Source organism: Sparus aurata, chromosome 16 (assembly GCF_900880675.1).
Source record: "Sparus aurata chromosome 16, fSpaAur1.1, whole genome shotgun sequence".
NCBI lineage: Eukaryota > Metazoa > Chordata > Actinopteri > Spariformes > Sparidae > Sparus > Sparus aurata.
In genome coordinates, this window is record NC_044202.1 from 13,407,805 (window position 1) to 13,422,382 (window position 14,578).

Consider the following 14,578-nt stretch of genomic DNA (forward strand, 5'->3'; position numbering starts at 1 on the left):
GACATGCACCTGCATTCATCAGCCACGCTCTCTCCAGCTCTGTGAAATGAGCATATCTGGCCTGTGGTTATCTTTGGAGAGACAAAGGAATCACTGTCATCAGCAGAACACTTTGTCCGACTTTATTCTGGGCAATGTTTGATTCCTGGAAAGCTGAGAAAGTGCTAGCCTGGCTTCAAATTATATCTAACTTGTTTTAGTACAACAAATAAAATGTTGGGCATAAATTAAGCATATTCCCATAATTTCAAACTATTTATTTAAATGTTAATTTGTGAGATAGTTGATTATTGAGTCTAGTTTCCAACTTGTGTTGAGAAGCTTCAGTATCTGTTGACCTGGAAAACCAAACCTGGGAATGAGACAGTTAGCTACTTTACAGATTGGACCTTCAAATTTTAAATTTTAGCCTCAGTCATAAACCCGTATTGTATGTAAAACATCCTTTGCACATTTCCTGAAGGCATCACATGAACGTTCACCCTTTCGCTACTACTCGCCACATGATGACTGACTCACAGCCTCTTTAAAACCCTTCATCACAAGCCACAGCAGAGGAGGGCAATAAGGAGTTCATGGCACAAGATGAGTGGATTGAGCTGAATTAATTTTAATTTCAGATCACAGCACTTCACTTTTGACAGATGAAAACTCGTTAGCCTGACAGGGATCAATCTCAAACGCAGTCAGTCCCCTAACCTCAACCTTCTTGGAGATATAACAACCTACATTTACAGCAGGCCGGTCACATACGAAATAAAGATGATACACACGTTTCGTAAACCAAGAGCAGAAACCAGCGGACATGTCTGGAAAGCTAATGCACCTCCAAATAGACCTTAGACGACCGAGCCGACAGTATATGAACAGACGTGACAGGATACAATAAAACTAGTTAAGCATGAAAATGGACAATCCCTCCTTGCATGGCCATTAGAGCTAAGAATACCCTAATACGTTTTATTTTGTATTTTTCAAAGGAAAGCACGTTTAATGATCTGTGAAACAAGCTACTGCGAGAGAAACCCACAGGACATGTTGGCAGTTCAGGGACAGACATTCTGAGATGCACTTTGATGTTTTTTTTCCCCCCCAAATGGATGTTACTTCATGATTTTCTGCACTGACCACTTCATACTCTCTCTGCTGCCAGCTTTCATCTCTTTAAAACAGTGCGAGGAACTGGAATTAGATTCCTTGTTAAATGGAGCAAATACATTTTAGCTTTTTAGAAAAACTTTCTTTTTTGAAAAATCCTTTCACAGGCCTTTGATTTTATGTAATTTACACCATAATAAGCCCTCTCATACAGACGTAAAAATTGATTAATGGAAGATTGGATTAACAACTTCCACAGATTCTGTTTCCTAAACAGCGAGCTTGGCCATTAATGTTACAAGACCTGTGTGATCAAAAGATACAGCGGCTGAGAACTTAATGGATATTGATTGAACTTGACAACGAGGCACCAACAAGACCACAACACTTAGCATCTCAAAGCAACAGTACTGCTGTAATGTAAAGAGAGTAAGCGTGTTGAGCTTGACACTTATCGACCTATTCAAGGACCACTACGACTACCCGCTTTTTCTGGATCTTTTGATCATATCATGTGGTCTTCATCTGCATATAAAGTTTGCTCAGTCGTCACTGATCTGTAGATGTTCAAACTTTCTATCATTATGGGTCTATTTAGGGCTTCTCCACGCCTTTTTGCTCTACAAGATGACCATTATAATTGATCTTAAAAGCAGATGGAGACCATCTGAATCGAAAGCTCCAGAAAAATTGCAGTAAGTGGGCCTTATGTGAAGATTGAAGGTTTTGTCAATCTCTCGGTAGAACAAGTTCACTGCTTGTCTATTGGCTGTTTTTTATTTTTTATTTTTTTTAATTTCATGGTTGTTTCCCCCGCTCTTTAGTTTTCAGTCCATGCAGCATATTTCAGGCCATGCTGGATTGTCACACGAAAGAAAGTGTTTGTTCAAGGCACAGCAAGAGACATGAATAACAAACTACAATCGGTTTACATTCAGTTTCATGGGGAAAAAAAACAAACAAACTCTTATTCCACCCTGACAAAATAAAACATCCCCCAAAAAATACAAAACCTGCAAACATACAGACTGTAAACCAATGAGATTAGCACATAGGAAACTTTAAGGATTAGGATATGAATGCATACCTCATTTATACAACATACAGTAGTCAACATGCAGTGGAGTGTCACAAGGAATAGGTTAATAAACTGAAATAATGGTATAGTATAGAAGTGCTTGAATTTAAGTGTTTGGGACATAAAACTTAATTTGAGCACGAAATATTTGACTAACAATAAACAAATAAATACAAATAAGTTCATTTCAGCCATTAGGGTAACAAATCATTATTATATAGAATGTTTACAACTAAAACAACTGAATATAATGGCTTTAGTAGTAACATAGTGTTTAGTTACTGTGAGTATTTTACATAATTAGCAAAATGAATAAATTATTCTCAAGATTTCTATGTTGTTATGTTGCAATGGGAGAAAATAGACTCCATGGCATATCTTTTCAAAATGTTGTAATTCCAGGATGTGCTTCTCATTTTTCCATAGCTTGTGGAACTTATCGGAACACTTCGAACATTTTGGGGAAACCCACTTTCTTGCGGAGAGTTAGATGAGATGAAGAGAAGATGTCCTGTTCACATTGGTGTGAATGTAAATATACAGAGAAGCTGTTGCCAGCAGCCAGTTAGCTTAGCGCATTTTGTTTAGTTTGAATTGTGCCATAGCCTACACATATGATGTTTATCAATTTAAAAGGTCATATGTTAACTTGAAGTTGCTGCTGTTTGACATATAATGGTTGATGTATGAGATCGTGAAAATGCATAAATGGACATGCTATACACGCCCAACAGTTGTGTAAGTGGCGTCGGCTCACATTAACGCTCACAAAAACCCATGACTGAAACTTTGTAGAGCTGGAGACTGAAAGAACTAGGTTAACTCTACTTCCGGAAAGCTGTAGCTGGAATTATTGGCTGTGCGTGTTGTGATTTTAGTGACTTCTTTTCTTTTATTACTTTTCTGTGACATTTGCTTTTTCTTGGCCCATCACAGTCACTTCCTGGAGTCTCCACTGGTGACAAGAAGACTCCAGGAAGTTACTGCGACCAGCCAAGAAATGTCAGGCAGACATGAGTCTGGAATCGATCTTCTCATCTAACTCTCAGGAAGAAAGTGAACTTGAACGTGCAAAATGTTGAACTACTCCGGTAAAATAAATCAAACAAACTGAGTTGGATCACATACACAGTAAAAACAGCATATTAAGGGAATACTCTGATTAAGATGGGACAGCTCTTTAAATCCTTGACCGATCTAGACCTAACCCAACCCAAAGCACAATATCAATGACACCAAAAATACTGTAGCAAAAATAGTTACAACAAGCTTCAGGTACAGCCGAGCTGCTTTTGCCTCCTCGGAGAGATCGTACACACATTACAGTACATCTCTGAGTTACATTCGACCCTCCGTCTGTCTGCTCTCTCACTGCAGATGGCTTCACAACTAGCTGCCCTCACCCTCAGCCTCCCCGAGCTCTGCCGCCGAGGAACCAGATATCACCCATGCCCAGATCACTCTGTCAGTCTGCCGGGGGGAGCCTGCTCACACCACCCACTCTGATGGGAACTTTCACCTCCACTCATGTCCAAGTGCCACAGCATGGACAGAGTATCTCTGATTGCAATCCACCCCAGTCACTTTCAATAGTTTTAACCTTTTTAACTTGCAAATGAAGCTGTAGAAGAAGATGGAATTCCTGTCATGGAGCATCCAGTAGTTTAAGATAATCTGTACATTTAGGGTGGATGTATCTTCTGTCACGATTGATGTTTGTGTCCATGAGACAGGTTCAGTAGATGTTTTAACTGCTGTCTATACATTTATACATTTATAGACTGCTCCTGTATTCTTAAACTACTTTCATCTTCGGGCTCTTCACCCTTTTTAACAAGCCTATTCTCGGGGTCTGAGGCAGCTGAGTTGCAGTCTGAGGTTAGTGGCGAAAACGCTGCATTGCGGCATTTAGCAATCTGTGTTCCCCAGGTGAAGGACACGTGGAATCAGCTTGGGGGATTTGGTGTTACTGGTAGCCCACAGGGCTGTCCATGAGTGGGCTGGAGCAGTAGGGGTCCGGTGGGTCTTGGAGCTCAGTCTCATGGGTCTGGGAGTGGTCCTCACACTCCTCTTCCTCCACCTGGCCATGGCTCGAACTCTGGGAGCTGACCATGGCGCCGTAGCCTTGGTGGGCTGGGGAGGGCATCGGAGTCAAAGCCAGCTCTGGCTCCAGCAGCACAGACGCCACAAACAGCTGAGGGAGGAAGATCAACATACATTTTACGATCGTGTCAAAGGGTTAATTACTCCCCACAGGGAGTGTACAAGATGAAAGTTTGTTTTTCAGTAAGGGTTTGTGGTGGTTCCCCACCCTACACTTACGGGGTAAAGATACAAGTTCAGATCTTAACTCATTAATAATTCTGAGAGTTCATAACCTGAAAAATAAGGTGACTGGCAAAGATTATAAATCCAGTTTTGAAGGTTAGCCTCAATACCTCACGGAGGTCATCGTGCAAGTGATCAAAGAAGTATTCAGACATTATTTAATCAAAAATTACAGTCCCAAACTGTAAAAAGACTCCATTACAAGTAATGATCCTGCATTTGTTATTTCTTTTAAGTGAAAGTACAGAAGTATTAGATTTACTTTAAGTTTTAAGAGCAGTACTCATTACACAGAAGATGAACTTATTATATACATTATAATAATAAATTATTGACTATTATTGATGCTCTCATGTGTAAATGTGTTGTATTTAGTCAAAGTTTTGCCATAAAACTTCTATTACATCTAACACGTTGTTTATAAGATGATCACATGGTTACTTTTTAAAATACCTGCAAAGTAACCTGAAACTAATGATACCAGATAGTAAAGCACTTGAGAAAAAGTATTTATTCATCACTTCTATGGTGCTTTTGGTTATCTAAACCCATTTATCACAAATCACATATAAGTTACAGTATTTGCTTGCCATAGTTTATTAGTGGTTTTGTTACCTATTCAAGACTTGAGCAACGCTGTTAAATTCATATCAGAACACTGATGTTTTATGACACAAACTGCTGTTGGTTTAATCAATTTAAAAATGGCCCTTATCTGTTTTTGCAGACAAACTCTTTGGTTGAAACATGCGAAAATACTAAAACGATCCTGTAAGATATGTTTTAATGGTGAACTGTTGGGCTAATAGGATAAAATGTGGTACTGTACACTGGAGGCAGTGGTGGATGTTACAGTGCTCCTGTCTGCATCAGTGAACGTCCCCTCTGCTGGCTGATCAGACATCTGAAACAAAGAAAAAAAAACACAACTTTCATTCAGCATTAGTGCATCTCAAGCTGAAACGTATCTCAGCGAGGTGGGGCGGAGCTGACCTGGTAGCTGGTCGACTTGTCTGGCTGCTTCTTAAGGCACAAGCGGAAGAGGGAGAAGGCAATAGAGGAGAGCAGGGACACCGATGTGAAGAGGGTGATGGGATGCATTGGACCTGTGAGGGGAGAGAGCAAAGTGCATTTTGCAGTTTGATGGCAATAAACTTGGGATTCGGTGACAGTTACAAGTGCTGCAGCAGGATAGAAAAATGGAAGTGATACCTAATCTGAGCATGGAGAAGAAGAGCAGCCAGAACATGCAGAGGACGGGAGCCAAGATGACCTGGCTGATGGCCGCCCTGTGGATGCGCTGGTTGAGTTTGGTGGGAACGTATGCATAGTAGATGTTGTATCGGTCGACCATGTGCTTGAGGATCGCATAGAGCAGACCTGGAGGGGTGGAAGAAAACACACGAACACTTGCTTCACTGATCAGTACTTGTAGTTTCAAAGAGAAAACAAAGATTGAAAGGTGTGGTGTGTGGGATTTAGAGGCATCCACCAGTATTTGCAGACTGCAACTGAATGAATCCTACATATTGGACATTACATTATCTAAAACAGCACCCACAAAGCATTCAAGCAAGCAAATGGAAGGCAGTGCCGCTGATTTAAGGCTGAAAGACAGAAATCCTTGTGGTCCTTTAACATCATATTTTAGATTTTGTTCTCTCCAAACTTCACCAAACCCCACACACACAGTAAGGTTTGAGGACCTCAAAGGTTTGGCAGTTAGATGAAATGCTGTGTTGCTTCTTTGTGGTTCCACCCGACGAGGTTTAACTCAACCAACGAGATTGCATGTATGTATAAAACAAAAAAATGTTTTGTATGCAGTCTGCAGGAAGCTAAAATGCACAGAACAGCGGGGTATTATGTATGAAAAGGGCTTTGAGGTTTTGACTGCTGAAGTAAATAGAAGCTTTTTGAGCTCTCTGGGCAGAGACAGGAGCAGAGTGGGCGTCTGGCTCGCAACTCTCTGTGTCTGGGTGTCTGGGACTACAGCAGCAAATTCACACAGTCTGCATCGGACTGGCAGGCAGCAGAGGGGAGTGAGGGCGCAATATGAGGAGACACACACACACACACACACACACACACACACACACACACACACATACACACACACACACACACAAGACAGAGAAGGAAGGTGATGGGGTGGAGGAGAAAGACTAAAGGTGGAAAGAAGGAAGAGGTAGATGAGGATAAAGGAGAATTGCTGCGCTGTGTGTGGCTCACCAAAGGGTGTAATGATGGGACATGTGATGCTGTAGGTCATACTGACTGCAAAGATACACATGGTCCAGGCGTACTCCAGGCCAAACTGGAACTCATAGGCCTGACTCTGTGGATGAAAACACAAACAGTGAAAACACAATCTCATGTTGCTGACACGTAAACACTGTGATAAGCATGAAAGGGGCTCGGCTAACCCGTTTGACATGGATGCGCTCAGCCTGGGACTTGGCGAAGCAGAGGCGGAGGGCATACACCGTCAGTGCCGGGATGCGAAGCAGCTCCATAGCTGTGCCAATCAGGCTGGATGTGATCACATAGTTGACAAAGAACGCACCGTTGTCAGGGAGAAAAACACACCTGCAACAAGGAAATGAGGAAACCTCTGATATGTCCTTTCACACTCTAAAGGTTAATTTGCCTGTGACTTTAAAGGTGGAATATGAAAAAAAAAGGGAAATATTACTGGAATTTGACATCCTTTTCATCCAGGAAGTGGACGTCAAAGAGCCACGTGAAGAATAGGTCCAAACTACAGAAAGAATAACACATGAAAGACCATACTTAAGTAAGTATGAATATTTAAAAGTGGATAAAATCAGAAGAAAAAGAAGTTTTATGTCCTTTTTGAGAGTAAGTGTACCTGGACAGACCAAGCGAAGGCAGAAGGATGACCATGAAGACCAGCAACAAAAAACACTTGTGCATCGTCACTTGGTTCTCACCAGATCTGAGACATTAGATGAAAAATAAGGGATCATAAGAACATCATTACGCAATACGTATTAAGTTATAAAATCAGCGCAGCTCCCTTCAGCATAATCAGTTTACAATGTGATATAATGTAATGTAAAGTCAGCTGACGCCGCATTTACAGGACTGCTGGGGTTCATTAGCACGAACTACGCTTTTCACTCCACTAAACAGTCGATTTGCATTCGGTCCTTCGCACATCACGCCTGCACAACACGTTTGTGGGGGTGGTTATGTAAAGAAAGGGTGCTCATAGGTGCCGCGCGAGGTTGTCTCCTTATGCACAGTTGTTCTGCTCCTCCTCCCGCTAGTCGCCATGTGCCGCTCCTCTGCGCATGGTGACTACTGTGCATATCATTATCCTCACATGGAGATCTCTATGACAACCTGCCCAGAATAACAGTGCAGGGAGAGTGACAGAGAGAGGGAGGGAGAGAGGGGGGAGAGCGTAAAAAGAGCAACAGGGTGAAAGAGGGAAAGAAAGGAATTGAGATGAAAAAAGAAAAAGAAGAAATGCTGGGAGTCGAGAGGAAGATATGCTACACATGAAGGGTCCATTTGAAGAAGGGAAGGACTGGCATTTCCATTTCAGAGGAGAGGGGAGAGTGCTTGCCGATGGCTGGTGAGTACCTGGTCCAGTGGGACTCGAAGAAGGCTGAGTAGTAGACGATGAAGGGCAGGAGCACGGAAAACGCCCACAGCAGGAGGGTCGGGAAGAACTGGGTAATGACTGGGCTCTGGATTGGATGGGAAAACGGTTAATTAATGACTAAGAAGAGGGTTAAAAAGGTGGCCACATGGTTCAACTTAATCTCAAACTCCTGACCCGCAGACTCTCCACGGGCCTTGTGACGTTGAACTTGTCCATGGTGTTGACGATGATGGCGGGAGTTGTGAGGAAGAAGAGCAGCAGGAAGAGGAGAATGTTGAGGAGGACGCAGCGGAGCCACCAGCGAGATCCGCACACTGACAGGTTTTCCCTGGTGAGGGGGGGGAAAAAAATAACGAGCATCAATTCACAGTCATCCAGCAAGACAGACAGGACAGTTAACACACTGCTGTCCCCTGACACTCCTTTACTGTATGTATTGACATAAGCCTGAAATAGCCACCTCTCCGTATGTGAGTTTCCACTGGAGAGCAGCACACTTCAGCGCTCAGTTTTAATGAAGGAGCAAAAGTACCTGCTCCAGTCGTCTAGTTAGTGCAACAAAAACACATTCGCACACCGCGACCAAGCAGGCGTGAAGCACAAACAGTGAGCGCTACCATCTCTCTGGTTTAATCTCCCATACATATGCATCACTCATTTGTTACATAATCTCGCTGGGACTGCTGCATTTGCTTTCCAAGACGAGAAACATGCATTACGGCTAATCCAATCAAGGACGGGGAATGAGCTTTAAATGGCGTTTAAAGAAGATCTGCTACAAACAAACATCGAGAGCTGGCTGGAAAAAAAGAAACAGGAGCTCTGATGCAGATACTCCGACAAAGCCGAAGTGCATAATTTGCATAATTTGTACCTCTTGTCTGAATAAAAAGATTCTTTGAGCGCCATCATTACAAGCTAATGTTCCATCAACAAGCAAAATTACAGCCCGCAGAACTTTGGCTTGAAGTGTAGTCACGATACAAAGCTTTCCAAAGATACCAAATATGTCATGCTTAATTACAGGGAAATGTGTCTAAATGATGCATCAGACATGTACAACTGGATATTACACTCGAAATGTGTCTGCATGGGTTTTGCTCCTTGTGCTCTGGTTTCCTCCCCTCAGTCCATGCAGACCTGCAGGTGTCACCGTGAGTGGGAATTGTTGTCTGTTGGTATACCATCACTCTTGTCCTCATTACCAACAATGCAATTTAGCCACTGAGTGGTCTCACCGGAGATCACATGCAGCTTCTCCTGGAGCCACAAGGCTTTGTACTACTTTTTCACATACGCAGTACTACTCGCCAAGACCTGTAAACACACTTTAATGTGTAAAAAACGGTGGAGTTACCCTTTAAGTTAGGGAAATAAGGCTATGGGGACCCTTTAAGTGAAAAACTGAGTTCCAGTAATGTCAGTACTGACCAGATGATGTCACTGGGAGCGGGTGCGTAGCTGACCCCCCATTTGTGCGACTGCACCACGGTGGTGATGCTGGACTGTTGCGGTCTGCGACGGCAGTGCACGCGACTGTAGTCTTTCACAATTCTGCAAAAACAAAACAACATGTCCAAAAGTGCTGCAGAAATCTGCCTCAGCAGCTTTTATGTGTCCCCATGAATTTAATGTCTGCTCCCTGCTGTGACAGGGTTTACGTGACGAGAGGGCCTGACAGTCATAAACCTCGGTGTCATGCTGCTGTTTACTCACACCGCAGTCATCCTCTCATCACGGAAAGTCACGAAGGCGATGCCAAGCCTCTTCATGGAGATGCGGTTCTTCTCAGCGTTGAACTCATCGGTCCGCTTTTCCTCTAACTCACTGTAGTACTGTTCTGCATCCACCTGCGGATAAAAAGTTAGAGCACCCATTACTCACTGCATCTCTCACTTCACAGAGATTCCCCAGATTCACCAGTGGCAAGATATGTTGTTGCTGCATTTGCCTACTTCTGGATTGCAGTGCCATCCAGTGGTAACACACTTTCTGTGCAGCACAACTCGCTGATCCCAGTAATGTTGATTTTAAAAAAAGCACCTTTTCAAAGCCGCAGATGTCGCAGCAGAATATCTGAGCACACGGATGGGTCTTGATCAGGATCTTCCCCTCCTTTTGGGCCTTTGTAGCAAAATACAGCCTGCCTTTCATCGCTTTGCGCCTGCAAAAGACATCAACATCCTCAGACAACAGTCTCACACTGATCACAAACTGCGCTGCTCCAGTCTGTAGCAGTTACTGTACCTCTCTAAGTCCAGCCTCATCAGCTTGTGCACATTAAAGCAGAACCGAATATCAGTGACGGTACAGCTGGGGTAGGCCTCACTGGTGAACGGAGGGAAAAGGACTTCAGGACATCAGAATGACGGTGGTGAGATTGTGCTTGTACACGTGTTTGCAAAAAACATGGTCAGGGATTCCTTGTCACACGAGCCAAACATAAGAAGAGGATTTAACTCGACTCAACAATGAAACAGAGAAGAAAACATGCGTACTGGAAGTGTTTGGTGATGAGTCCTGGGTCAGAGATCTCTCTTGGTATGCAGGTGATCATCAGTGTCCTGGCTACCTGCAACACATAATGCAATTACCACGATGAGTTATTATAAAGAGATATCAGCCATGCTAGCAGTGTGGCTCCATCGGTCTACCATACAGAGATATATTGAGAATAACAAGGAAGAATTTGTCCTGAGAGGATGAATCCCGATTAGGCCTGTCACAGTAACTTATTTGGTTGAACAAAGAAACACTGTTATTGTCATTTTAAGACCATTATGTGTCACTGATATAATGATAATATAGCACCAGAATACTACAAGCATACCCTTTCAAAGAATGAACTTCTAACTCTGTTAATTTATAGGTCACACACTTGCAAATTACTGTATATGAGCGTGCTAACGTGCTTAACAAAAGAAATGGATACTTCTGCAGAGGAGAAATGACCAGGCCTAGATGTTTAAGGGTCCAGAGTGTATGGAGATCCCTTGGTAAAAACACAAAAGACCATCTCTATGAAACATGGCTGTGCAACATGGTCTACTCCTTGGAAAATGACCCTCCCCCTGTTTCTAGCTATAAGAGGCTACTCCTAATGTAACGATAACACAATGATTCTTTCAGGTTTCAGGTGATAATACTGAACTCATGAAAATATATTTATAAATATTATATTCCATTTCTGCCAATAGATCACTTTAAATCCTGCACACTGGTCCTTGAAACAGTGTGATGTGCTGGTGACAGACCTTCTCATCCTCTCTGTACTCCAGCCGTACGGAGTGGTGAGCCATACACAGCAGCGTGATGATGAAGTAGACCAGAGCAAAGATGCTGTGGAGCCACAGAAAGCTGTCCCTGTGAGGCACAAAAAACACTGCTGTGACTTAAACAAATATGTATAGTCTAGTGTGTTTTCATGGTTCTGCGCTATTTCACGAGACCTGATGTCACTCACAAACTGTTGGACTTACTTTGCGCTAACATTAGCCAGTGTTGTTCTTCCAAAGTTTTCAGGACTGTCTCCTGTAGGAATAATGAAACACGACAGACAGCGAGACATTTTAATTTCCAAACGACTTGAGGGAAAACCCCTCCCCTTTCGTCTGAGGCCGCGATGAAGCAATGTCACTATTAAGAGAAAAACCCTCTCCATCCAAGTTTAATGACAGCTCTCTCATCTCAATGAAATTTCACACAAGACTTGAACAACGCAGTCATGCCTAACTCTGCCGTTTTAATTTGGGCACCCTTTGTTTGCCGTCGCCATGGCAGCCTGTCAACGGGTGTGGGTTTGTTTAATGGATGGGGTGACACACTGCTCTATAAGATGACAGCCAGAAGCAATAAAAAGCATTTCTGTGGAAGGCCCAGCTCCCTCGCAGACCCCATAATGGCTCCTGCCTTCATCCTGTTAGGGAACGGCTTCGTCAACACTTCCTACAAAATAAGCACCCAGCTGCCAAAAGGCATTTCTGCTCCTATTTAGCAACGCCCGACACCTACATGTGTATGTTAAGAGGAAATGAAGCACTTTCTATTTCTATGGTCCTACTTGGGAAATTGCCACTGGTATGTCAGCGACTCAAAATAAATGAAATGTAGCCTTTGTGTACTGCATGTAAATAGTAGTTTTGCTTCATGCTGTTGTTTTATGGGCAATTCAGAGTTAAAATTATCCTTTCAGTTTACGTTAGTTTTGATTTCATTTTGTCATGTGAGATGCTCTGGCTTTTTTTTTTAAGCTCATCTTTACCGCAGATTGTTTTAAGCTTATGTTTCTGACCGTTCGACTAACAAACAATCTGGTGTGTGGATGCGTGTGATTGTCTCTGTGTGGCCTGGCCTCTCTCCCTGCGAGGTGCCCCAAGTGTCTCTCCCCATGGTTAAGGATATCCCTCGGCTTTTTCAAACAACTGGCTAGGCCTTCATGTAGGGACTAAAATACCCAGGAGGTTCCCGGAAAAGTTGACCGGCAGGATTACGGCCAAGGACAGCAGGCAAACCACGGTCATGAGCAGGATGATGTGGCGCTGGAAGGACAGGTATGTGACGGCGTCGATGCCACATTTGCTGCGTATCTCTTCGTCCCTGCGGAAAACGGAGAGGGGGAAACCTTCAGAATCTCTTAATTCCAAACTTTCTATGCTACATGATGAAAAAACAAAGATGCTGCAAATGATTCAGTAGTGGAATTTGCACACAGGCAGTTGTGAGGAAAATAAGAAGAGTATTAATCTCTCATATGTACGCAGCTTGTACTGTCAGGAGCAATGGTTCGACAGCTGATACCTCATCATGAGTCAAACTGTGGCACCATTACTTTGGTGTCAGAGGCTGTGGTAACCAAAGCGGGAAGGTTCAGGAAACCAAGTGTCATAAAATAGAACAAAAAAAAAAAAAAAAAAAAAGAAAAAGAAAAAGAAAGGAGGAGAAATGCAAGAAAAGAGAAGAAAAGAGGTGCATGCTGGTCTAATTGCAGCCCACACATTGCGAACTCGCATGGTGGGTTTGCACTTTCCCAGGGATCCCGGGGTGAGCCACTGGCATGAGAGCTAAAAACAGAAGCACCCAAACTCCACCACAATACTATGGAAACCATGGGCAGCGTGAAAATGGCCTTTTTTACAGGCCTTAATCTGTTGTGTGCAGTCAGACTCCAGCAAGTGCAAATATTCAAGGGGAAACCACGGCACCAGCGGTCACATGAGCCCAGACTCGTTTGTTTTCCCTGCTAAATGACATATAACGCGAGACTTTACATTTCGACTGTGACATCAGCTTTGAAGACAGCGGGCCAATAAAAGGATGGAAGCCGAGATGAGAGAAGGGTAAAATAATTGCAAGGGCAACTGCTTTGTGCACTTACTTCATATGGTAAAGAGATGAGAGCCACGAGCAGAAGCCCTGGAAGGAGAGGAGAATCATAAAAACATCCAATGGATTTGTTATTAAACATAATAAATAACACATGTACGCAAGTGTGTGCACACCACGTCTGGCTACTAGCATGCATCCACTATTTGCATACTAATAAGGTCTGCAGATTGACACAGAGATGGGGATTTAATAGGTCTAGCCTGGAGCAGTAACCACTTTACTGCAGCCTCAGCTTTGTGTAGGCACAGGGCGACGACTCCAGTCTGACTCTTTGTCTTACACCGTTATAAACATACAGGGAGTGACCTCAGTCTATCACCCAGGTGTCATGGAGTCACAGACAGTCCAGCTGAGTCATGATCCAAACTTCACTCTTACAACAGTTGACACAGTGCCATCCCAGACAAGTGGACTTTGTTATAAAAGTGCAGCATGCAGCAGTTTGAGACTTCAATACGTCAGGGACAAATTTACTTGTAATGAAATGAGAACATGATTCAAGACTGGTAGAATGTGAGTGGTATTGTTGATCGTTTCTAAAAAAATGAGATGTGTTTCTTTATTTCCCACAATGCATTCTCCTTTATGTTTTCCTCAAATGCTATGCTTGTTAAGCTGAATCATACTTCACTATTAAAGCAAGAATAACTATATTTAAAATGCCTGAAAATACTTGTAAGGCTTCTGAACCAGTTTTTTTTTCTTGCTCTGTTTGTGTGTTCACCAATCAGAAATGTATAGCTGCTAAGTGTCCAAGCAGCCAAGTGCTAACACAGAGTGGGTTTATCAGAGCTTTCATATTGAAAACCTGCCTTCCTGGAAACTAGGTTGATGATATTGAAGCTTGTGTGTTGAGTGTTATAAACTGGGCTAACAGATGCTAAAAATGTCCCAAATCGCTGAAAGAATCTGCTGAGTTGGGTAATTACCCTCTGTGGTTTAGCATGACCCCTTTCGCATTACATATACTGCAAATTATCTGACACATTGTCATATACTAACTTTTGATCAATTTTAATTGGGGATCTAGACCATGCAGGTTTCAACAAATAAAA

General features: G+C 42.9%; 1 protein-coding gene across 3 annotated transcripts in view; it reads right to left on the reverse strand.

The window, feature by feature from the left end:
* Window positions 1–590: 590 nt before the first annotated feature.
* The window catches only part of tmem63c (transmembrane protein 63C), a 29,289-nt gene continuing 15,301 nt past the window's right edge, over window positions 591–14,578 (reverse strand). For 2 of the 3 annotated variants that reach the window (XM_030391586.1, XM_030391587.1), the window contains exons 5-23: window positions 13,513–13,550; window positions 12,592–12,734; window positions 11,618–11,669; window positions 11,393–11,501; window positions 10,637–10,710; window positions 10,386–10,466; window positions 10,182–10,302; window positions 9,855–9,988; window positions 9,570–9,692; window positions 8,313–8,466; window positions 8,117–8,223; window positions 7,377–7,463; window positions 7,200–7,265; window positions 6,931–7,093; window positions 6,737–6,842; window positions 5,717–5,884; window positions 5,498–5,610; window positions 5,334–5,408; window positions 4,143–4,370 (exon numbers count right to left, since the gene is read on the reverse strand). In XM_030391586.1, coding sequence (XP_030247446.1) covers window positions 4,143–4,370; window positions 5,334–5,408; window positions 5,498–5,610; window positions 5,717–5,884; window positions 6,737–6,842; window positions 6,931–7,093; window positions 7,200–7,265; window positions 7,377–7,463; window positions 8,117–8,223; window positions 8,313–8,466; window positions 9,570–9,692; window positions 9,855–9,988; window positions 10,182–10,302; window positions 10,386–10,466; window positions 10,637–10,710; window positions 11,393–11,501; window positions 11,618–11,669; window positions 12,592–12,734; window positions 13,513–13,550 — 2,142 coding nt within the window. Of the gene's footprint in view, window positions 4,371–5,333; window positions 5,409–5,497; window positions 5,611–5,716; window positions 5,885–6,736; window positions 6,843–6,930; window positions 7,094–7,199; window positions 7,266–7,376; window positions 7,464–8,116; window positions 8,224–8,312; window positions 8,467–9,569; window positions 9,693–9,854; window positions 9,989–10,181; window positions 10,303–10,385; window positions 10,467–10,636; window positions 10,711–11,392; window positions 11,502–11,617; window positions 11,670–12,591; window positions 12,735–13,512; window positions 13,551–14,578 lie in introns of all 3 variants that reach the window. The other variant, XM_030391588.1, reaches the window with a different exon arrangement.